This window comes from Electrona antarctica (genome assembly GCF_951216825.1).
Source record: "Electrona antarctica genome assembly, chromosome: 11".
NCBI lineage: Eukaryota > Metazoa > Chordata > Actinopteri > Myctophiformes > Myctophidae > Electrona > Electrona antarctica.
This window is the reverse complement of record NC_136792.1, coordinates 41,152,754-41,177,452: the sequence shown is the minus strand read 5'-3', so window position 1 is coordinate 41,177,452 and position 24,699 is coordinate 41,152,754. Positions and strand designations below refer to the sequence as shown.

Here is a 24,699-nt window from a genome sequence, read left to right as displayed (position 1 = left end):
CATTGTTTCTGTTTAGTCAGGGAGCCTAGAGTGTAATTTTCTTTTTGGTGTAGTTTAGGATTGTTTCTTTTCTAGGTAGGGTTGGGGGGGGTTTGTTGTTTTAGCATTAGCCACCCTGATATATATACATGCTTGCCCTATCTTCCCCTGATATATATACATGCTTGCCCTATCTGATATATATACATGCTTGCCCTATCTTCTAGCTACTGTGAAACCTTTTTCTCAATAAATGTACACTTTTGCTTGAATGGGTTTGTGATCCTTGACAGCACTCATATATTACTCCTTTGGAGCCAAGACCCCATATATGGTCAGAAGGTTCGTAATATATATCCTTGCAATGGTTTTACAAAATAGTATATAGTGGACGTGTGAGTTAATTGAAACCAGAATACTCTGACAAACCTGACAATACAAAGTGAAGTAATGAATACAATGTACAATGAATACATGAAATGACACCTTTATTGAATACAATGGGTCATATTGTATGACTTTTTGAATACAATGGGTCATATTTTATGAGTTTTTATGGTGAGTTGTATTGGAGAAGTTATTCAGCAGCCTCCTTTCCCTGTAAAATAGGAGCATGCTATTAGATATTCAACATGATTTATTTTGTTAAATCTTAGCCATCTTAGACAGCCAACATAATAAACCTTGATATTGCACATGTATTTACCTTAGAGTCACGACTTTTAGTTCTCATCTTGTTGACCTGGGATTCAGCGATGTCAGCACGCTCCTCTGCCTCCTCTAGCTCATTCTGAACCTTTCTGCACTTAGACAGGTGAGTGTTGGCTGCTTCCTCCTACAATATGATAGAGATGGTTCAAAGCCTCAATATTTGAAAAGAGCACCTTACAATTATAGTCCAAGCAAGACAATTTCATAAAAACTGTAAAGTGTGGTTGTGGCTAATGTTCATGTTAGCCCATGGCGAACACAACTAAAGATGTATATTGTCTTACCGCTTCCTCAGCCTGCCTCTTGTAGCCCTTCACCTTCATCTGCAGTTTGTCTACCAGATCCTGAAGCCTGGCAAGATTCTTCTTGTCCTCTTCAGTCTGAAGTGAGAGTGAATTTATGACATTTATAGATCTTTGTATTTTGTAGTTCATGCAATCTATTAATTTAGTTAGTGGCATGATGGATATTTAAGTGAACATCATATACAGTACCTGGTATGTCAGCTCCTTCACTCTCCTCTCGTACTTGCGGACACCTTTAATAGCGTCTGCTCCACCTCTCTGTGCAGTGTCGACCTCTCCCTCCAGTTCACGCACCTTCACAAAGAATGATGCACTATGAAATTACTTATTCTTATTTCATTGACTATAAGCTGTGTTGAAGTAAACCACATCTTACCCTGCCCTCCAGTTTCTGGAGCTGCTTCTTGCCTCCCTTCATAGCCAGGTTCTCAGCCTCATCCAGACGGTGCTGCAGGTCCTTGACTGTGACCTCCAGGTTCTTCTTCATCCTCTCCAGGTGAGAGCTGGTGTCCTGCTCCTTCTTCAGCTCCTCGGCCATCATAGAAGCCTGGAAAGAAGATCAAATGTACTTCATTGTCCCGCAAGGAAATAATCATGTCACTGCACACTTGACAAACATGGTACATGGATTACATTTAAATAAATTCACATGTTGACTGCGAGAAAATATGTTGTAATATAACAGGTAATAATAGGGTAATAAACAGATACTAATCGTGGTCATAAGACCAGAGGGAAACATCATAGGCTGTGAAAAACATGGGAATTATTTAAAATTATATTTAAAAAAAAAGTCAATTCTTTCAGCAATTCTTAAGCGATACAACGCTTACCGCCATTGCCGTTGATTAATTGCGCTTTTATAGTGCATTCGATCGATCGAGCCATAATGCTACTTACGTTAGCCCGTTAGCTAGCTATGTTGTTAGCACAGCACTGGATCGCCCATCTTAGATCGTCGTCGCCATAATAATCCATTCTATAGTTTCTTTCAATCGCCTGTATCTCCTATTCCTTGTCCCAGATGGCATTTTGATCAAAACAACGTTTCTTTGACGGCACAGAGCCGACGATGTGGAGCTCTCCAGTGCCCCGGTTTGGATTCATATTGTAAACGAGGCCTGTCCAGGCTCCGTTCAGCTTCCTAGGTTAATACTACTTCCAGTAGACTGGAAATGTGGCTTTTCAAAATTAGATTTAGATTAGAATTAGATTCCTAATTTTTCAACAAATGCTAGCGTGTTAATAATGGAGCTGCGAACTTCTCCTTTGGTCCACCCATTCCTGGGACATGTGAGAATGATCCAGTGAAAAGAATAGCAAAAAAGAAAAAGCAAATCAAAAGCCCATTGTGGGATCACTCTCTCACTAAACACGGGTGAAATTCACCCGAACACTAATGCGAAAGAAAAGTAAAACTGAGCATCATGAAGGTACAGTACTGAAAGAACTTCTGAACAGAAATAAAATGTATGTCGCCACCTCTGTGTCGGCACCTAAAGGAATGTGGGTGTGGAATTCTTCCACAAGGATCCAGCCTTCCATAAGGATGTCTAATTGTCCTGGTATATTGGATAAGAGGCAGAGCTCCTAACTCACATCAGTGATGGCTTTCTTGGCCTTCTCCTCAGCATTCCTTGCTTCTTGAACACTGTCATCCACTTCACCTTGGACCTGGATCAGGTCAGTTTCAAGTTTCTTCTTGGTGTTCACAAGGCTTGTGTTCTAAAATAAAGATTCAGTTTAGCAATGCAAGTATGAATGAGTTGTATGTTAAAAATATCTTGTTGAGTTTTTCCATTTACTTACCTGAGAGTGCAACAGTCCAGCGCGCTCACTGGCATCCGTCAGTTCTTGCTCAGCCACTTTGCGGCCTCTCTCTGTCTGTTCCAGAGCCACTCTCAGCTCCTCGATCTCAGCGACCATTAGGCCGTTCCTACGCTCCACCATAGCAGCTTGCTCCAAGCTATCTGCTTGGCCTCTGCTAGCTTCATCAAGGTGCACTTGGGCATCCTAAAATAAATCACATTTGAGGTGGTCACGATAAGAGAAACATCAAAGCAGTTCAAAGCAGTTCCATTGTTTGAAGATGTGTCTAAATATGTTTTGCACCTTAAGCTGTCCCTGAACGTTCCTCAGCTGCTTCTGGGCCTCAGCAGCCTGGCGGTTGGCGTGACTCAGCTGAACCTCCATCTCGTTCAGGTCTCCCTCCATCTTCTTCTTGATTCTAAGGGCATCATTTCTGCTCCTGACCTCAGAGTCCAGAGTGCTCTGCATGGAGTCAACCACCCTCTGGCTGTTCCTCTTGATCTGCTCCATCTCTTCATCCTTCTCTGCCAGCTTCCTGTCCACCTCACCCTTGATCTGGTTGAGCTCCAGCTGGACACGGAGAATCTTGGACTCCTCGTGCTCCAAAGTACCCTGAAATGCAATACAGGATCAAAAGGTTGTTTTAATAAAACATCCATCATTATACTGCTACACTGTTTGAATGTAAAACATATTGAAAGAAAAAGAAAATACAGACATCTATAACCTAAAATTGTAATACCTCCGCTTCCTCTAAGGCTGTCTGGATCTCTGACTTCTCTGTCTCTGTCTGCTTCTTGGACTTCTCCAGCTCATGGATGCTCTTTCCAGTCTCACCGATCTGTTCAGTCAGGTCTGATATCTCCTCTGCAGTGGATTGAAAGTAATGAATCAGTCAGCAAATATTTTGTATTTGCATTTTAATAAAGTTGTAACCTGATCCACCATTTGATCGGTTGTTGTTGTTGTTTTTTTACTGTTGCTCTTGAAAGAATGATACAAAAACGTACGTTGCAGGTTCTTGTTTTCACGCTTCATGGTCTCCAGTTGGTCCAGAGACTCCTCGTAGGAATTCTTCATCTTAAACAACTCAGTGCTGAGAGAACGAGCCTCTTTCTGAGCTCCCTCCAGTTCTGCCTGTCCCTCTTCAAATTTCTGCTTCCATTCTGCCAGGACCTGCATACAATTTGTAATGATTTGTCATTTACCCCACTTTAAGGACACATTATTTTGTAATGATGTATGTCAAAGCACCTTATCGAAGTTCCTCTGTTTCTTGTCAAGATTGGCAGCCAAACCATTGGCCCTCTCCACATCAATCATGAGGTCTTCCACTTCACCCTGGAGTCTCTGTTTGGTCTTCTCCAAAGAGGCACACTTGGAATTCACAGCCTCGATTTGCTCCTCAGCTTCCTGAAGACGCTGGGCGAGCTTCTTCCTGTTGATCAGTTTTCAATGGAATTCGATTATTGTGGCAATATTTTGTATAGTGAGTGGTGCCACGGGAAAGATGCGTGATGCATTTTGAGCTTGTACATCTGATAATTCCACTCTTTCTGAAAATGTTGGAAAAAATATGAATTTTTTTCAACATTGAAATGATTATCACGATTTTGACAATTATGCCCATTTTTTCATTTATCTCAAGCGATTATCTCAGATAATTGCGATTGGGCGACAGGCCTAGTGGTACCTGAAACGGAAACGTTGAAGTCGCCCAACCCTTCTGGCCAAAGCTGCAACTGCAGGCAGGCGGTTTTGCTTGTGCATGTAGCTCGAGCAAAAGTGCTAACTCGTTCACGAGTTAGCACTTGTAGAGCGTTCTTCCGGGTGCTTCAAACGCCAGTGAGCAACTTCTGTTTAAATTAATAGTGGGAGCGGGTCTGTCTATGGTAAAAACACTGCTGACTTACTTGGCCTCCTCCAGCTCCTCAGTGCGTTGGACAGCATCAGTCTCATACTTGCTCCTCCACTGACACACCTCAGCGTTGGCCTTGGACATTCCACGCTGCAGCTCTGCCTTCGCCTCCTGCTCCTCCTCAAACTGCTCCCTCAGAAGGTCACAGTCATGGCGAGCTGATTGCACAGCATGAGCAAGGGCATTCTTTGCCTGTCAGAAGAAAATGGAAAAAAACAATGTCAGCTGAATGAAATGACAAAGAATATGAAACTAAAATAGAAAATAATCTGTTCCTCACCTTAACCTCCTCTTCAACAAGTCTCTTCAACTCCTCAATCTGTTGGGTGAAGGCCTGCTTGCCTCTTGTGAGCTGAGAGACCAGAGCTTCTTTCTCCTCCAGTTGACGACCAAACTCACCTAATTAGAAATTTGGATATTAATTTCAAACATATCATCGGTGGCTGGGATAACTGTTGATCAAAAGCATTATCTCTAATTATGGTAAATTTGTGCAAGTACCATCGACAAACCATGTAGTCAAATGATTTATGATTAAATGAACATTTACCGTTCTCTGTCAACAGTCTTGCTCTCTGAGCGCCGATATCATTGATCTGGCGAACGTTTTCATCACTCTTGGCCTTGATTTCACTAAGTTGGTCCTCAAGGGTGCGGCACATCTTCTCAAGATTTCCCTGGAAACGAGCATTATACATGTTCAATCATCTTTTTTTTCAGATAGGTTCATTGCTTCGATTTAAAGCAAAGCCAATCGATATAGTCTATATTTCAGCCCTCCGGTTTATAACTGTATGGTTTCCTTACCCATCACTGGGTTGCTTGGCCATCATTAGCTATGAGGAGAGAACAGCACTGCACTGTTTTTAAAGCCTTAAACACTTAACATTTGCCTAATTATCTTAACAGATTAATAACATTTAGAGTGCATACTCGTTCACAAGATTACTTGTATGAAACATTCCCACTGTTAAATCTGAGCTATAAAGACTGCCTTTCAATGCCCCACACATGTGGAACTATCAGTTTTAAAATTTGAGTATTTCATTTCACTTTAGTCACTTTAAACATGTTTGTTTGTCTCAAGAATGATATTATACCATGGCATTCCATCATACCTTTGCCTTAGCAACAGCCTCCATGTTGCTGGACAGGTCATCGATCTCCATCTTGTATTCACTCTTCTCCTTCTCCAGTTTCTGCTTGACTCTCTGGAGGTTGTCGATCTGTTCACCCAGTTCCGCCACGCTGTCGGCCTGTTTCTTACGGAGAGCAGAAGCAGTGGCCTCATGCTGCAGGGTGGACTCTTCAAGGTCACGACGCACCTTCTGGAACTCAGCCTCGCGCTTCTTGTTCATCTCGATCTGAGCGGCGGTGGCACCTCCAGCTTCCTCCAGCCTCTCACTGATCTCTTCAAGTTCCCTGGAGAGATCGGCTCTCTGCTTCTCCACTTTGGCACGAGCGGCACGCTCTGCCTCGATCTCCTCCTCCAGTTCTTCAATACGAGCCTTTCAAATGAATGATGTTAGATTAACATCTGAAAATAACCATTCACACTTACTTATTATTAATGATTTTACAGAAAATAAAAATACCTGGAGTTCTTTGATCTTCTTCTGCAGCTGGGCCCCCAAAGATTGTTCATCCTCAATCTTACTCAGAAGCTGGCTTACTTCAAAGTCCTTCCTGTTGAATACAGTCAATAGTCATATTTTAGCATCATTCTGCAGGTGGTTTCACTCCATGACATTTCATATTGTTGGTGCACATTACTTCTTTATCTTCTCGTCAGATTGCTGCTTGTCATTTTCCAGGTCCATGATGGATTCCTGGGCCAGTTTCAGATCACCCTCAAGCTTTCTCTTGGCTCTCTCCAGGTCCATGCGGAGCTTCTTCTCTTGCTCCAGAGAACCCTCCAACTGCACAACAATATATTGTTGTTGTTAATCAGTAAAACAATAAAAAATATATTAAAGATGGAGTGCCGTGATATTTGTATCTTTTCCAGTTTTCTTTGTACACTTTTTTGAAAAAAAATTGTCCACCTCATATAATGATAATACCTGATGATTATGTTTTAGGGTGGAAAAAAATCACGACACCATCTTTAAATTCAAAACATCTGATTCCCTTTGGTAAACTCACATCGTCAACTTGCTGCTCCAGCTTGGTCTTGGCCTTGGTCAGAGTGTTGACTTTGTCCTCCTCTGCCTGCAGGTCATCCAGGGTTTGCTGATGGGCCTCTTGGAGGGCTTTTTTCTCCTTGGTCAGCTTAGCGACGCTCTCATCCTGAGACGCCATCTCCTCAGTCAGGTTCTTCACCTGATAGAAGCAAAACATAATGTGTTGTCATAGAATGGCTCAAATTCAATCAGTGCTTTTCAAAGTGGATTCCAGGGACTCTCAGGGTTCCTTTAGGGGAGGGGGGTTCTGAATTGACCCTTACAAGTCTGTAACTCTGACAGTATAGATTGACCCTTACAAGTCTGTAACTAGAGTGTATGATCTTGAGTATAATCTATACCTTGTTTTCAGTGGCATGTTTCTCCTTCTCCACTTTGGCCAAGGTGAGCTCCAGGTCATCAATGTCCTTCTTGAGCTCAGAGCATTCATCCTCCAGCTTTCTCTTCTTGGCAGTCAGTTCTGCATTGATCTCCTCCTCGTCCTCCAGTCTCTCGGTCGTCTCTTTGAGCTTTGCCTCCAACTGGATCTTACTTTTAATAAGACCTTCACATCTCTCCTCAGCATCATTCAGAGCCTCGTCTCCCTAGTTGTCAATGAAAATGAATTTGAAGAATGTCAAATTGGGTCAGGCCCTTGTACTGAACAGCCGTTCGACCACCAGGCATTCTCTACCATGGCAGAGAATGCCTGGTGGTCGACTCTACTTATACATTCTACTTTAGATAAAAGATTTAAAGGGCAATATCACTTTGGTAGAGGTTTGGGTTGTGTATTTACCTTGTCATGATGTTATCCAAATGTGGACAAGAAATCAAAAAGAATTGCTCTAGCAATTAGAAATTGATCATTCTAAATATTCTCCTCATTGACTTACATTGTACACTGAAACAGCTCACAAAGTCACTGAAGGAGGAGAGGACACTGGAGCAGCACGGACATTTAGAGCCTTTTATTAGGTACTAGTATACAGAACGACTAACGTTTCGACCTACGCTCTCAAAGTCACTCTTTTAGTACGTAAACAAACAAACAAAGTTGATTCAGACAATATAGAGCATCACCAAACCCAGTTCTGTTAGGTTTTTTTTAATAAAAATTCCTGTTGATTTTGCCATTTTTATAGGAAGAAAACCCGGACTGGATCCGTGGATCCAGATCCAGATCTTCAAATAGTAAATTCAACAGGAAGTTAACATTATTATTAAAAACAAAAACGGTACTGGGTTTGGTGATGCTCATATTGTCTGAATCAATTTTGTTTGTGTTCATTTAAAAGAGTGACTTTGAGAGCTCTTTCAGCGTACACTGTAAGTCAACGAGGAGAATATTTTGAATTATCAATTTCTAATCAATGGAGCAATTATTTTTGATTTCTTGTCCACCTTTGGAGTTACATCATGGCAATGTAACTATACAACTCAAACCTAAAAAAAAAGTAGTCTTGCCTTTTAAGATGATAAACAATATGAAATATTAGCAACATTTCCTGTACAAGTGTAGCTACTTACTGATGCCGATGCCGATGCAAGGTTATTCTTCTCCTGCACCGCAGCTATCAATTTCTCTTCCAGTGTCTTCTTCAAGGCCAGGGCAGTGGCCAGGTCAGTCTTCATCTTTTCATAGTTCTCCTTCATGTTCTGCAGCTCCTTCTCAGTCTCAGCACTCTGCAAGAGAGGCTTGATCTTGTAGTAGACCATCATCCATGGCCAGTGTTTCACATTGACGAATGAGCGCAAGTTGAACTGGATGGTGTAAATGGCCTCTCTGTGGACAACAGTGGATCATGATTGAAATGCAGATTGAGGGTTTCCATGTAATACGCCTGCAGGCTGTTATTATATAATTGTGTCATTATAGTTGTACTATTGTTGTTATTATTGCTGTTGGTATTATTGTTTTTAACTGCCGCAATGTAAATGCAGGATGACCCCCCATGCTATATCCTGATTCTGCCCGAGGTTTCTTCTGCTGTTTATTAAGGAGATTTTTCCTTGCCACCATCATCAAAAGCTTGCTCTGCAATTTTTGCTATTTTATTATAGTGATTTGACACTTTATTTATTTTATTGAATAGATGTTTTCAAAGTACCTCCTAGCCGTCATCTTGACAAACTCCTTCCTCATGAGGTAAGCTCGTGCGAGTGCCTGAGTCATGCCGACCAGAGCAGCCAGCTTTTCATCTCGCATCTCTTCAAGGACACCCAGCAGACCAGCTTTGAAGAACACCTGAATACAATGTCACAAACACTGTAACTAAACAACCATAAAATCTATTTTTAGTCCTCTGTCCATAATGTTAAACCAGATTGGGAGTGTGTTTACCTTGGTGTGTCCGAACCTGTACTCGTCAACAGGTACGTCAATGGACCCAAGCAGCTTCTCAGATGCCTTCTTGTTGTCCATGAACGCGCCTTCGGGACATGCGCTGGCGTTCAGTACTTTGTATCTGTTTTGCAGAAGTTCATGGTCATTTTGCATGCCTCCCGTTAATAAGTTTGGAACTAAAAGCTGCTGGAAAAAGGAATTGATACCTCTGCTTGAAGTCAGCATAGGGGATTCTGCTTGGGAAGCCCTTTCTACAAATTCTGATGCCCTCCAGCACACCATTACACCTCAGCTGGTGGATGACCAGGAAGTTCTCCATCAGTCCTGTAAATATGTTGCTTCATTATTATTACAACAAAATAGTTACGCACTGGCCAAAGTTGCATTTAATGAGTCAAAACTAGTCAACCAAAATACAAACATACAAAAGAATGTAATTTGCATAGGGAGATCTTATATTTTAAGTGTATTCTGTGTTGTACCCATATATGTCAGCATTTGCTATAATTGTCTGGGCAAAGGGCCCTAGAGCTAAAGCAAATTGTGAGGACAGTGTCTGGTTAGTCAGTCTCATAGCTGCAGTGGGGTTGCTGTACAATAGCCTAATCCATGTAATGAACCTATCTCCAATGTAAAAAAAAATCCATCACTGAGAACAAGTACGAATATTCCACCTGGTCGAAAGCCTTTTCCGCATCCTGGCTTAGTACTACAAGCCAAGGTCTTCCTTGGGGCCTCTAGGAGAGAATTGATAAGGCGTCAAATGTTTCTTTTCTGTTTACCTGGACACTTGGACTCGTTGGGAATCAGGCAACGCACAAAGTGAGGATGTGTGCTCCTCAAGTTGGTCATCAGCAACTGCAAGTTTGCCTATTGAGACATAAAGGTTTATAATTAGTCAAAAGTAATAGAATGTTGTACTTTTTCTTCCACTATAATTATTTGAACTCTTTAGATACTACTTACTTTGCAGATTTAGATTGTTTTCAAAACGTACTTTAACGACATAAACCCTATTTTAAACTTTAATTCCAACATTTAAAGACTATTTCTTACATGGATATAATGTTGATAATAATAACGCTTCATTCTTACAGGGATATATGTTGATAATAATAAAGATATTCTTACCCTGAAAGCACTAGACACAGTCTGCATGGAACCACCCTTCTTCTTGCCTCCCTTCTTGGTATTATCTGTTTATATTAGAATCATGAGTTATCATTAGTTATATAGAATGAAAATGCTTCCCTTCTTGTCAGATTCTGAATGTTTATAGTATTGATATAACAATACCTTCAGGCTCAGGTGGGGGATAGAACACACATTATATTATTGTCCTATATTAATTTGTTGATGTCCCGCCCCCTCAGTGTTCCTATGGGGTACAGCCATAACTCCAGTTCCCAATATGCTAAATGCTCCAAACCAATTGTAATAAACATACCTTCAGGCTCAGGTGGGGGATATAACATACAGAGCAGCTTCACTGAAGACTTCTGGTACAGCTGACACACAGAGTCGTTGAGAGGATCCTTGTTCTTCTCTAGCCATCCTGTGATGCTGTTGATTGATTGATGGATTGATTGAATACTTTATTAACAGTTTTTTAACAAAAGCCTATCACTTGTTTCCATTGGGGTCCTCCATACTCAATTCATCAAAAACTGTAGTCCACAGTTCCGGTTATATTATATATAATGTATAATTATATATACAGTACATATAGGCATACTATAGGGTTCTGTTCACCTGTAGTCCACAGTTCCAGCATAGTGGACCAGGGAGAAGTGAGCCTCACCCTTGCCTTTACCAGGCTTGGGTTTCTCAAAGGCCTTGTTCTTCCCCAGATGCAGGTCAATCAACTTCTCTGCAAAACTTTTGTCTGTAGCTTTTGGGAACATGCACTGCTCTTCAAGGCTGGAGAAGATGCCCAAGGGCTTTGGGAAGGAGACAAAAGAGACAAATCAACAAAAGCTTAGTGCCAATGACCAAAAAATACGTGTGTGTGTGTGTGTGTGTGTGTGTGTGTGTGTGTGTGTGTGTGTGTGTGTGTGTGTGTGTGTGTGTGTGTGTGTGTGTGTGTGTGTGTGATGTCCATTAAAGCACAAAATAATTGTATACCTTCAATGAACGCAATGCTGACACCTAAGTCCATAGCAATACATAATAATATAATACGCTATACTAATAATAATTCTATACCTTCTCAATCAGCTCAATGCAACAGTGTATGTATTTCATTCTCAATCAGCTCAATTGCAGACAGCCAAGTACATGTACAGTACCTACCTTCTCAATGAGCTCAATGCAGATAGCCAAGTCCATGCCGAAGTCAACGAGATCCCAGGGAATTCCCTCTTTCATGTATTCTTCTTGTTCCAGAACAAACATGGTGTGGTTGAAAAACTGTTGCAGTTTCTCATTGGTGAAGTTGATGCACAGCTGCTCCAGGGTGTTGAACTGTGAGGAAATATCATTAGCCCAATCTCTTGTAAATGTGTAACTGTGACAAAAATATTTAGTCTCCAACTTAAAACAAGTCCATGCTTACATCAAAGATTTCAAAACCAGCGATGTCCAGCACACCAATGTAGTAGTTTCTCGGCTGCTTGGTGTCCAGCATCTCGTTGATCCTAATGACCATCCACAAGAACAGCTTCTCATAGATGGACTTGGCCAAGGCACTGACTGAGTTCATTGTCTACGGAAAAAGGAACATTATAGTGAGTTACACAATTTAAGCAATTTTAGCCTTTGCATAAGCCTGCAAGGTTTTCAAGGCTAGGCCAAGTGCTACGGGCTAGGGTGGAGTCTGAAGAGGTGAATCTTCAGATTACGGTGGAAGATTCAGAGTTTGTCTGCAGATCTAACTGCAATGGAAAGTTTATTCCACAAATTTGAGAGCCCGAGTGCGTTAGGGAAGGTTGACAGCTTCCCTGTGTTAGCTGATCTGAGTGAGCGGGATGGGTTTTGGGGTTGGATACACAATAGGGTATGCACATGCATAAAGTGAATGGCAAATTCACAAATACAACTTCTCTATTTGGATGTATGGGCTGTCAAGGCCAGAAAGAAATGTTTTTTTAAATGATTTGTTTTTTGCTTTTTTGCCTTTATTGATAGATACAAGTGAAGATGGACAGGAAAGAGGGAGAGAGAGACCGGGAAAAACATGCACCAAACGTCGTCATGAACGGGACTCAAACACACAACCCACTACGGGCAGAGCCTATATATGTGGCATGCGCCTGTCCTGGACCACTAGGCCAGCAGGCGCCAAACATGTCAGTAGAGGTACTTGGAACTGCACATGTTTCTGCAGTGTGCTGTTGTTTTTGTAGCAAAAATGCAGGGCAAAGGTTTTACCTTGGCCTCTAGGGAGTGTGCATTCAAAGTTTTAAGCAAATCGGTGCAGTTACCTGTAAAAATGCCAATCGGCCTGTTATAGTGCCACCATGAGGCTGATTTGAATTTTTTCAAGTGGCGTTACTTCCTCGGCTGTGTGGGAATATGCGTGCAAAATTTCACAGAAATTGCACACTGCGTTCATATGCATTTTGTTCAGTTTAATGGATATAGAGATACTGTGTACCGGTTTGCATGATGTTTGGACAAATCTGTAGGACTAGGAGTGATATCAAAACATGTGTTTTGCAAAAATCGACCTCCTGGTGGCGCGCCGATTACGCCGATCTGAAAGATTTGGGGCAGAGGTTCTGCTCTGGGATCCACCGATCCAGGGAGTGTGCATGCACAGTTCGCGGCCAAACAGTGCCTGAGATTAGCTGACACAGACACACACAAACAGGCACACAGACCGACGGACATGGTGCAAAACATAATCTCTGCCTCGCCTTCAGCCTGGCTGAGACAATAATGTTGGAGCTTATAAGGTGTGTATGAAATCAGAACATGGAAATAATGTAACTTTACTCACCTGTGGCACAGTTTGTCCTTTAGTGACATATTCATTTCCCACTTTAACTCTGGGGTAGCAGTATGCCTTAAGCATATCCGCTGAGTTCAGACCCAACAGGTAGCAGATCTTGTCAGACACTGAAATGATCATACAATTTGCAATTTACGATTCAGGCATTTAGCAGACGCTTAATCCAGAGTGCGATTTTAGCAAGGTAAACACAATTGGTAATACATTGAATGCATACAGCTAGTAATCTAGGACCATATAGGTAAACCAAATAACCTTCAGTATAAACAGTATAATATAAATAAATAATGACAATATATTGAAAATATATTTAGCTTAGTTCTTTTGAAATATAAATAAATACAAGACTATCACATTTGTTGTTGAAGATGCAATTTACCCTCCGTGCCGTCTGGCTCCGCCTGTTCCTCACGCTGCTTCTGTTTGAAGATCAACGTTCCATGATGCATCACTGCACCGGTGAACTTGTAGATGCACGCTTTCTCCTCAACATTGAAGCCCAGGATGCCAATAGCATCCTGAAGATTGAGATTAAGCATTATATTAGCAATCCAGTTTAAATAGGATTATTTTGGGAGGTCATGGCCTGAAAACCACTGCTTTACAAAATGTATTTTGCAGAGCAACTGACTGCAATGCACAGTGAGTATTAGAAATGTAAAATAATGTCCATTTACATCTGTAGCCTCCAACTCGACTTTGTCATCAATGCTGGCCACAGTGATCTGACCCATGCTGATCAACGGGAAGTCGTATGGGTTGTTGGTGATGAGACAACTTTCTGAGAAGGGATTAAAAAAAGTGTGAACATGTGTTTCTATTCATTAGTGTGGTTCAACCAGACTAGTAATAGTAACACTTTTTTTTTTACTTCTTTCTAGAGTAACCCTAAACTTTGCTTCACTACTAATCCCACAGTTTTGATGGCACGCACTTGACCGGCTTCATCGGGAATCGTGTGCTTGTATTTTGTTAAGAGAAATGTTGTATAGTTTAATTGATATTAATGTATTCGTGCATTACATTTCCCCATTGACATGAATCAGAAAATTCGAAAAGTCACGTTCAAGTATTTTTTCCATAAGGGCTATAGTTACAAAACTAGGAGGGCAGGTTCATAATACTTATTAAAATGAATTAACTTATAATTATATTGGTCGGCTATATTGTGGCGCTATAACAGCCCACTTTATGTTTTGGCTTATAACTCTTGAACCGTAGGTCGTAACATTTTTCCCTGGATTCCGTGGGTCATGACGCATCTCCCCATATAGGCCACGTCAGGATAGATTTTCCGCCATTTAGAATTTTCTCCAAAACACACTTTTTGCTCCTCCTGAGTCCTACAGATTATGTCCAAATATCACAAATATCTATACACATGATCTCCGGACCTATCCGATTAAAACAGCACAGACATAATTTTTATAGTGCGTATCGTGAGGCCGTAATCGTCGTCCAAAGTAAGTGGGAGGGGCCTATTTTACAACGTCCAATCCATCCCAAATTTAAATCACATGTCACGGGTGGTTTAATCAACCCAGAGCAAAAAGCAATTCCATTTTCATCCACAGGTGGTGCCGCAAATGCAAAAGAAAAAAAAAACCATTTGTTGAAGAAATTTTATTTTTGGGGGGATAAATCCCCTCCAAATTATTTCCACATGATCACAGGGGTGACTTGACATTGTAATTGGCTAGAATAATTAGTGGGAGGGGCCTATGTAACCGATTGCGGCAACCACACTTTGCAATTTTTCAAAATTGCGACTTTTCTAGTTAATTTATGTTCTCACTGCATCATCAGTATAATTCCACTTACCAATAATCCCAGGTATGTGGTCGGTCATCATCTGGAAGAAGATATGGTAACCTCTCTCTAGAGGAAGCTGGTAGGTCACTCTAGACTTCTCCAGCAGATCTATATGGGTTGTACAACATAATTAATAATAATAATAATAATAATAATAATGGGTTGTACATAAGTCAAAATGTAATCCTCAAATTAACAAATATATAATTTCTCATCTCTGAACTTCATACTTACATGTCTCAATATCAGCACTGGCCAATTTACCCGCACTGTTGAAATGGATTCTGATGAATTTACCCTGTTTGATATAGCACAATTAGTTGCATCCGTCTACATTGTGGAATTATTGCAGGTTTACCCATAAAATGTCATTATTTTACACTTACAAAGCGAGATGAGTTGTCATTCCTCACAGTCTTGGCATTACCATAGGCCTCCAGCAAGGGATTGGCTGCAATAATCTGATCCTCCAGTGACCCCTAGAATGTTTTAGACATTTTGGTCTTAATTCTTTTAAATTGAATTGCTATATTTCATATAAATGCTTTATGTTCCAAAACATTTTTGTTAAAGTTAAAAACATATACATATACAGTACCTTAATTTTACCACCATCGGCCGCCGATTTCTCTCCACTAGCAGTCGCTGCTGTTGCAAAGTACTGGATGACACGCTTGGTGTTCACAGTCTTCCCAGCACCGGATTCTCCACTGGTTATAAAAGCATACATTCAGAGAAATGCACTTAGTGAATTTGTGTACAATGTTCTTTTTTTAATGCCTAGTAGATGATGGAAACTTACGTGATCAGGACAGACTGGTTTTCTTTATCTGTAAAATGTAAAGCACATATTTTTTTAGTCATGGATATACAGCACAAACTCATTATGTATTTGTTTACATTGTCCTGACTAGTACGTACCCATCAGCATGAACTGAAAGGCGTTGTCAGAGACAGAGTAGATGTGGGGTGGAGCCTCAATACGCTTCTTGCCTCTGTAGGCATTTACAACCTCCTGGTCATACACTGGGAGCCACTTGTAGGGGTTCACAGTTGCACAGAACAAGCCAGAGTAGGTCTGAAGGGGAGAAGAGAGAGAACATTAACATTGAACATAACTTCAGAACCATGAGTTTGTTTGCATTTGTTATATAGTGTACTGCTCTCAGCATGTAGAAAAGCTTACATAGATCATCCATGCTGCATAACGCTCTTTGAGGTTATACAGGACAGTGGCTTCAGTGAGGTGGGTCATCATGGCCATGTCCTCAATCTTGTCATACTTGGGAGGGTTCATAGGGGTGACATCCGCCTCAGGGACAGTTCTTTTCTAAAAAAGAAAAAGCACAACTTCAGAATGTAATGTGATTACAGTTGTACTGTGCCACTATTTGATTTTAGATACACCTACATCTTTCTTGTCCAGCGTTTCCACGGTGACTTTGTCACCATCCTTGCTTATAATCTTACACTTGAGGTATAGCTCTCCCTTATCAGCCACATATGACATAGTTTTGGCATCAAAGGGCGCACTTTGAGCTTCCATTCTCTCCTTCTCTGGCTTACGGAGATAAATGGCGGCAGAGCCGTACTGCTTCATCTCTTCGTCCGTACTCATGGTGGCGGCTTTCTGTAGACATTTGAGAAGAGGAGAAGCACACAATATAAGAATATCGGGTAGTCTATAGAAATGAATTCCAGCATTAAATATTTATCCATTTAGGATTCTTTGTTTATTAAAGGTTTACCTCCAGCAGCAGCAACAAACGGACGTTTCAGCCCATTGGCCTTCCTCTGCTTATTTTATATTTATTTTACACTGAGGAAGGCCTACGGGCCTACATTTGTTGCTACTACTGGGTGTGAACCTTTAATATACAAAGAATAAATGGAATAAAAGTGTGTGCTGGTATTCCTTTCTACAGACAGACAATAGATGGTGTTGACGCCTTTGCTGATTTGACATCTGAGCAGATCATTGTAGGACTATGCTAGGTTTAATAGAAAATTATGAACACTCACTTTTCCCCTCTACCAGTAGCAGTGAAACCTTGAGTGCAGTACAAGTCCTAAGTGTGGGGGGGAAACATAATTTTGAGGTCATTAACATGAGTTTAGTAATATGAATCCTATTGTTCATTCTTGCCGCACAGCACTTCATGAGAGACATTTTTAAATTACCCATTAGTTCCACATCTGAAAAGATTGATCCATTCCATCCAATATTATCACCGCATGCAATGAAATTAGATGATGCTTGCCCATTCACTTCTTTTCATTTGTTTGTTTGTTTGTTATTTGCTCGTTTCTTTGTTTCTCTAATCTCTAGCACCGTTAACCCGGTAGATGCCATGGATGCCATCGATGAACCTCTGCCCCAAATTGTCCAGAACGGGCTGTTATAGCACCACCAGGAGGCCGACTTATGAAAAGCAATTTTTTTAATATTACTCTAGTCTATTCTGTCCAAAAATCCCGCAAATCCCTGCACCCTATCTCTATAGTCATGTCATGTGTTCAAGACGGATCTGTCCGATATTTCAGATTCTATCCTAATTGTCTAACTAAAGTTTGCAGGATTGTCCCGTTTTGAACAAAAAGCCTCAAATCATGAACGGAGCGTGCAATTTACGTGAAATCTTTCACAGACTTTCCTACTAGGCTGAGGAATATATCCCACCCTTTTCACATTGGCCTGTTATAGCGCCACCAACATGTGGATTTTTGCAAAACACATTTTTGGAACAAAATGCAAGGAGTAAGAAGAAATGTCATGCCCTTTTTACATTGGCCTATTATAGCGCCACCAGGAGGCTACAACCTGACCTGCCCTGGTGGAGACCTGTGCCCGAGGGGCACTTTTTCTAGTTTCTTCTTTTTTCGTACTGAAGCCATGCTAAAATAATGTTTCCCCTTTCTAATACACTTTCATTCCATTGTTTGAATTAAGGTTACATTCAGAGGTGGTTACACTAGCCAAACTGTACTCAAGTAAAATAATAATAATAATTATTATATTATTTAACTAATCATAACATAATTTAAATAGAATAGAATTTAATTTAATTTAATTTAATTTAATTCATTTTAATAAAATTTAAATAGAAATTAATGAACAAAAGAAAATTCCAATCTGGCCTAAACCATAATTATAAATAAAATACTATACAGTCAATCATTTAAATCCTTGGATGGCAATTGGATGATTTGAGGCATTTTGTTCCAAAAAATGTGTTTTGCAAAACTCCACCAGTTGGTGGAGTTTTACAAAACAAAGTTACAGGCCAATGTGAAAAGGGTGGGATATATTCCTCAGCCTAGTAGGAAAGTCCATGAAAGATTTCACGTAAATTGCACGCTGTGTTCATGATTTGAGGCATTTTGTTCCAAAAATGTGTTTTGCAAAACTCCACCTGTTGGTGGCACTATAAGTTACAGGCCAATGTGGAAAGGGTGGGATATATTCCTCAGCCTAGTAGGTAAGTCCATGAAAGATTTCACGTAAATTGCACGCTGCGTTCATGATTTGAGGCTTTTTGTTCAAAACGGCCAATCCTGGAAACTTTGAAAGCCAATGTTAGCCAATTAGGATGGAATATGAAATATCGGACAGATGCGGCTTGAACACATGACCATAGAGATAGTGTGTAACGATTTTGCGGGATTTTTGGACAGAATCTGGAGGAGTAATGTAAAAAATGTGTTTTTCAAAAGTCGGCCTCCTGGTGGCACTATAACAGGCCGTTCTGGAAAGTTTGGGGCAGAGGATCATCGTTGGCATCCAGGGGGTGTGTGTGCAAAATTTGGCATCGATTAGCTGTACACAGACAGAAGGACGCACGGACGGACACACACACGGACGGAGTGCAAAACATACTCTCTCCCTATGCCTTCGGCCTGGTGGAGACAATTATGCTGTCCACTATGTGGACTATGCTGTCCACTAAGTGGATCATGTTTGTAGCTATGTGGTATGTATGCAGTCACACAAATGAAATGCTAACATGTCTGGTTTATATGACTAGGATTAGCTAACATCTCTAAAACATTTATATGACTATGCATAGCTTAGATATCTAACACATTAGTAGGACTATGAAAGACAGATGAAGTCTCACTCACCAGATGAAACGCGGAACACCTCTGCAGTGGGTTCGTGTCAACAGGCTCAGCAGGCTTATATGAGTTGTTAATTGCATGCTATGCAGAAAGTAAAAGTAGGAATGGCCTTTAATGGTTCTTCCTTCTTGTTGACATTGCAATAGCATCCTTATAGTCCATAACCATTCCCATGACACTGGATAGTGCATCTTGGAGGTGCATCAAGTTTATGAGTCAACTTTATGGACATGCCAGTGGCTATGATATAAATATAGCATAATTGGCAGGGTGTGGGGTGCCTGTTTTGGTATAGTCATGACAGCATGACTTGTCAGATACATGATTTTAATATTCAGTGAGGAAAGTAAATGTGTTGAAAATTGCAAATACTCCACTTAAGTAAAAGTACCTAAAAATTGTCCATTAATTGAGTAAATGTAATTAGTTACTTTACACCACTGGTATTTCCATTGTATGCTTCACACTTCCACTGAATTTAATTTCAGGAGGACTCTTAAGCTTCAGTTACGTTTTGGGGGGTTTGATGTAATTTTTCATCTTTTTTTGTCACAGTTCAGATTTAGGTTAGATGTCCTGATGTCAGATGTCTTAGGCACTGGCTTCAATGTAGGAGCAGCACTGGCACTTGATCACTCAACCTCCAGCCCATTAACGTGTCTCACCTAACGCAATTTATATTCCTTGTGCTCATCACATTTCAGCATTACATTTCACCATAAATGCATTCGTTAACAGACACCTTCCATGTTTAATTGCAAACACAGCTTCTCTCACACAGCTGATACAGTCCAAGTTTGTTTTCACTCACAGCTTGCCTATATAAAATCAAGCAGGTACAAAGTAGCCTAAACCCAAATCTAGTGTGTTTAATGAATAGACACACCTCCAAACAGCCCCCTATTTTTATGTTCATGTTTTATGTTCATTATTTTTTTTCATCCCTATATATAGGCTATTTGAAAATGGACGTACAACCCGTCGACACATTGTGAACTCATTGTAGATCTGCACCAGTCACCAGAACCAAGGTTGTGTGTTTCAGGGAAGCTAACAGAGTTTCTAATGGCTTTGACGTTTCAATGGGTTGTTATATACAGTGGAAAGAAAATGTGTGTGATGTCATTATTTTTCAAATATTAGTTTTTGAAATAGTTAACTTTAAACAACCAATAAAGTCTATCGGAAATTAATGTTATTTTCACTTGTTACTTTAGCATGTTTGCTTTACCTTAAACTACATTTAAACTTTGAAAGGTTGAGATATAATCGCAGCAGACTTTGATTACTGTGTTTTACTTTATGATCACTTGTATACTTACCTGCTATCCAACTTCAAAGGAGGAGGTGGACTGTGGATCTCACAGTCTTTTCAGTTTTTCCAATACAAACTAATGGTCTTTGCTAGAGAGGACACAGGAGGAATGAGCTTGTGTTTGTGAAGTCACTGCGGCCACATTTCTTACACTACAGATCTGTGTGATGTACTACTACTATACATTTTAAGTTAAGACTCTGCACTGTATAGCAATTAGTACACTTGGGGCTGTTTCATGCTTATCCTGTGAAAGTGGTGCAAAGTAACTAAGTACATCTACTCAAGTACTATAAAATAAAGTGCAGTGCTCACAATGCACAGTAGGGCCTCACTCAGACCTTTAAAACATTTATGCATGCTTGTTGTATGAATGTTGTAAGTGTCATGGCCGCCCCAATGCATTTCCAATGGAAGTCACATGGTTTGATACAACATTTTGGACTACAAGCTGTTGTATGGCTTTCGGCTGTGTTTCGACTGCGCCCCTCCCCCTCATACAACACAAATGTTTTGTCAAACCATGTGACTCCCATTGGAAATGCATTGGGGAAAGCTGTATCACATCCTTTGCATACAACAAGCATGCATCAATCTGTTGCGACCGTGTGAGTCAGGCCTATAAGGCCTCACTCAGACCTTTAAAACATTGATGCATGCTTGTTGTATGAATGTTGTGAGTGTCATACTTTTACTTTACTTTCCATGTTTGTTATACTTCATATAGCATTTGACAGCTTTAGTTACTTGTTACTTTGCAGATTGTATAATACAAAACTTAACACTTTGGCTATTCGAAAAAAGCTGAGCTACAATGTGATGTGTTGTGTTTGTAGATCTGTTGTTTCTGAAAAAGATTGACACTATTTGGAAAATCTGAGTAGGCCTACTTATTTTACTTTAGTGACAATAACACCCTTCACCCCCCACACCCCCTCACAGGGCAAAAGTATCCAAGTAGTCATAACATCTATTAATAAAGCACATCAAGTGTAAATGATACAACATTCATCCCATACTCGGTATGGAGTGAATGAGGTGAACTTGCTACGTGGTATCCAAGTGGCTAGTGATAAATTTAATCACTGCTGACAGCATAATCTGTATAACTGGGAGGGTGGCAGAGTGCTTGGTTTCTTCACTTGGTGTCACTATATCTTGTCAAATAAATTATTTGGAATAGGTTAATATTCAGTGGTGGATCATTTTGCAGCTGTAGGCATGTCTGGCTGGGATAAAATGTTGGCCCTGGTCCCCTAATGTGATCCCATAATAAAGTGTGATTTCAGTATTACATTTCCCTGTCAAATGATTCATTACAAGACTAGTTAATTTAATGTATGCACACTCAGTCTCTCTGATACAGTCCAAGATTGTCACAGTTTGCCTATCGAATCAAGCAGATACTAAAATTGCCAAAACACAAATCTAGAGGCTTAACGTTGTCTGGCAGAAACCAGCTAACTCCATTTTTCAGGTTTTTCATTGTTAAGGGACCACTTATTGTTTTTGTGTTTTTTTTCTTTTCTTCTTCTTCTCCTTCCACCAAAAATAGCAGTTCTGGCTGAACCGTGCAGTCGGTTTTCGTGTAATCTGGTAGAGGGCCATGCCAAACCGTGACTATGCAAAGCCCATGGCGATTGGCCAAATGGTGGCGCTATAGCACTCAATTGAAAATGCAGACTTTGAACGTGCATAGCTCATGAACCGTTTGACCGTTGGCAATGACACTTTGATACACATATGTGTCTCCTCATGCCGAACAACTTTCGTGTTCTGACTTTTGACCTCTGACCTTTAGATCACCCACCATTTTGAATTATATGAAAAACAGGATCTTTGATCAAAATGCACAAAAACATCTACACGTGAACTCTGGACCTATACGGACAAAAAAATCGCAGTACATTGTTTTTAAGTGAAAAAATGAAGTTTTTATGAGCCAATGAAAATTGCTGGTTTGTGAAAATTCTTCTTCTGCCTCTAATACATACATGCAGCGTCATATGCTTATGTCACTTTACAGTATAGTAGAGGGTCATGCCAAATAGTACTGAAAGCAGTTTACTCCAATTAGGCAAAGGGGGGCGCTATATCAATTTTTTGAAAATGAAACCTTTGAACAGTCATAACTCATGCTTTGTTTGGCCAAAAGTCATGGCACTTGTTTCCACATATGTTCCTTGACTTATGGGGAACACATCTGTCACTTTGACAAGTAAGCTCCGCCCTCATTTTTTTTCGCCATTTTGAGGAGTTTGAAAAATTCTTATACCTGATTTTCTGCCTGGATTTTTGAGTAATTTGCATGAAACGTCCTACACACAATCTATGGACCATTACTGAAATACCGGTTGAAGAGAAGTTTGTACGTGAAAACATGAACATCCAACACACTGTAGAAATGGATGATGACAGGACTCACATACTTCTTACCAAAACACTGAATGATGTTACTGTTTAGAATGAGTCAATAGCTCAGTTGGTAGAGCTTTTGCCTTTGGAGCACAAAATCATGGGTTCAAATCCGGGTACCGGCAACTCAGCCTGTGATTCTTATTTGTGCATATTGTTCTTATTGCGTATTGTCTTCTTTCTTGGTCCCGCCTTATCGCTGCTTGCAGCCATATTTCTTTCTTTGTTTTTTTTCATACATTTGTGCTATTGAACACACAGGCTTTGTCACCCTCAGCACCAGGAAACATGCGCACGCATCCCATAGAGTCCCATTTAAAATAGGATTTTCCCTCTCTGTTTTCTCAGAAACTATGAGTGCTGTCCGTGGTTTTGACCATCCATCCGAGGTTCGGATCGGATTTGTGATTATTCATCGTATCGTGATTGAAATATTAACATTTCTTGCAAAAGGTAAACAGCGTGAGCTAATGCTAACATAAGGCGTTTCTTTCAATGGAGGTCTGCGAGCGGGGAAACCGGATGTCAAAAGGTAGTACCGTATTGTGCCGAATGGCGACTCTGATTATAAGACGACCCCCATTTTTCCAAGACTCATTTATGGAAAAAGAACATTGAATGTCAAATAGTCTAGTCCCCGATTATAATACAACCCTGTTTTTGTCTCCACCAGGCCGAAGGCATGGGGAGAGAGTATGTTTTGCACTCCGTCCGTGTGTGTGTCCGTCCGTCCGTGTGTCCGTCCTTCCTTCCGTCCGTCTGTGTACAGCTAATCTCCGGCACCGTTAACCCGGTCCCGAAGGCATGGGGAGAGAGTATGTTTTGCACTCCGTCCGTGTGTGTGTCCGTCCGTCCGTGTGTCCGTCCTTCCTTCCGTCCGTCTGTGTACAGCTAATCTCCGGCACCGTTAACCCGGTCGATGCCAAACTTTGCACACACACTCCCTGGATGCCAACGATGAACCTCTGCCCCACATTTTCCAGAACGGCCTGTTATAGCGCCACCATGAGGCAGCTTTTCACATTTATACCTAAAACTGTACCGATCTGCGTGAAACGTTGCATGCACACTCCCTAGAGGCCAAGGACAAACCTTTTACCTGCATTTTCCGCATCTGCCTTTTATAGCGCCACCAGGAGGCCGACTTTTGTAAAACACATTTTTTTATATTACTCCTCCAGATTCTGTCCAAAAATCTCACAAATCGTTACACAATATCTCTATGGTCATGTGCTCAAGTCGGATCTGTCTGATATTTCATATTCCATCCTAATTGGCTATAATTGGCTTTCACAGTTTGCAAGATTGCCCCGTTTTGAACAATAGCCTCAAATCATGAACGCAGCATGCAATTTACGTGAAATCTTTCACACATTTTCTTACTAGGCTGAGGAATATATCCCACCCTTTTCACATTGGCCTGTTATAGCGCCACCAACAGGTTGATTTTTGCAAAACACATTTTTGGAACAAAATGCCTCAAATCGGTACACATGAACTCTGTAGTCATGTGATCAAGACGAGTCTGTTGGATTTCTCAGATTCTACACTGATTGGCTAAAATTGCCTTCCAAAGTTTTCAGGAGTGGCCCGTTTTGTACACAATGCTGCACATGTCCTGCTCATCCAGAATTCTATCCTCAGAGATGCTATGAGTGATCTGGCTCTGCATTTCCTCAACAAAATGAAGAAAATAAAAACATTCTCCTAAACATTTTGCCAAACATCACACACACTCCTATCCTCCTGGTGGAGACCTGTGCCCGGAAGGGCACTTTTTCTAGTTTTAGGATATTTCCATTGGAAAAAAACAGTTTTGTATTCAGAATAATATATAGGGTAATATGGCCAATTC

General features: G+C 40.7%; 1 protein-coding gene across 1 annotated transcript; it reads right to left on the bottom strand.

Annotated features, from left to right (window-relative positions):
* Nucleotides 1–450: 450 nt before the first annotated feature.
* On the bottom strand, nt 451–17,061 carry LOC306932707 (myosin heavy chain, fast skeletal muscle-like). Its single transcript, XM_079514610.1, has 41 exons — nt 17,018–17,061; nt 16,407–16,625; nt 16,182–16,325; nt 15,917–16,073; nt 15,798–15,825; nt 15,594–15,705; nt 15,382–15,474; nt 15,230–15,293; nt 15,005–15,103; nt 13,861–13,964; nt 13,563–13,701; nt 13,172–13,290; nt 11,786–11,935; nt 11,524–11,694; nt 10,984–11,171; nt 10,679–10,794; nt 10,363–10,427; nt 10,014–10,101; nt 9,438–9,555; nt 9,229–9,352; nt 8,996–9,132; nt 8,415–8,670; nt 7,247–7,489; nt 6,868–7,044; nt 6,496–6,641; nt 6,318–6,408; nt 5,841–6,230; nt 5,273–5,399; nt 5,003–5,121; nt 4,718–4,914; nt 4,059–4,242; nt 3,815–3,980; nt 3,547–3,671; nt 3,108–3,416; nt 2,805–3,008; nt 2,595–2,720; nt 1,372–1,542; nt 1,185–1,289; nt 975–1,070; nt 686–814; nt 451–577 (listed from the first exon to the last, which is right to left on the bottom strand). The coding sequence occupies exons 2-41, from the start codon at nt 16,611–16,613 to the stop codon at nt 557–559; spliced, it is 5,805 nt and encodes a 1,934-aa protein (XP_079370736.1). The 5' UTR covers nt 16,614–16,625; nt 17,018–17,061; the 3' UTR covers nt 451–556.
* Nucleotides 17,062–24,699: the final 7,638 nt, after the last annotated feature.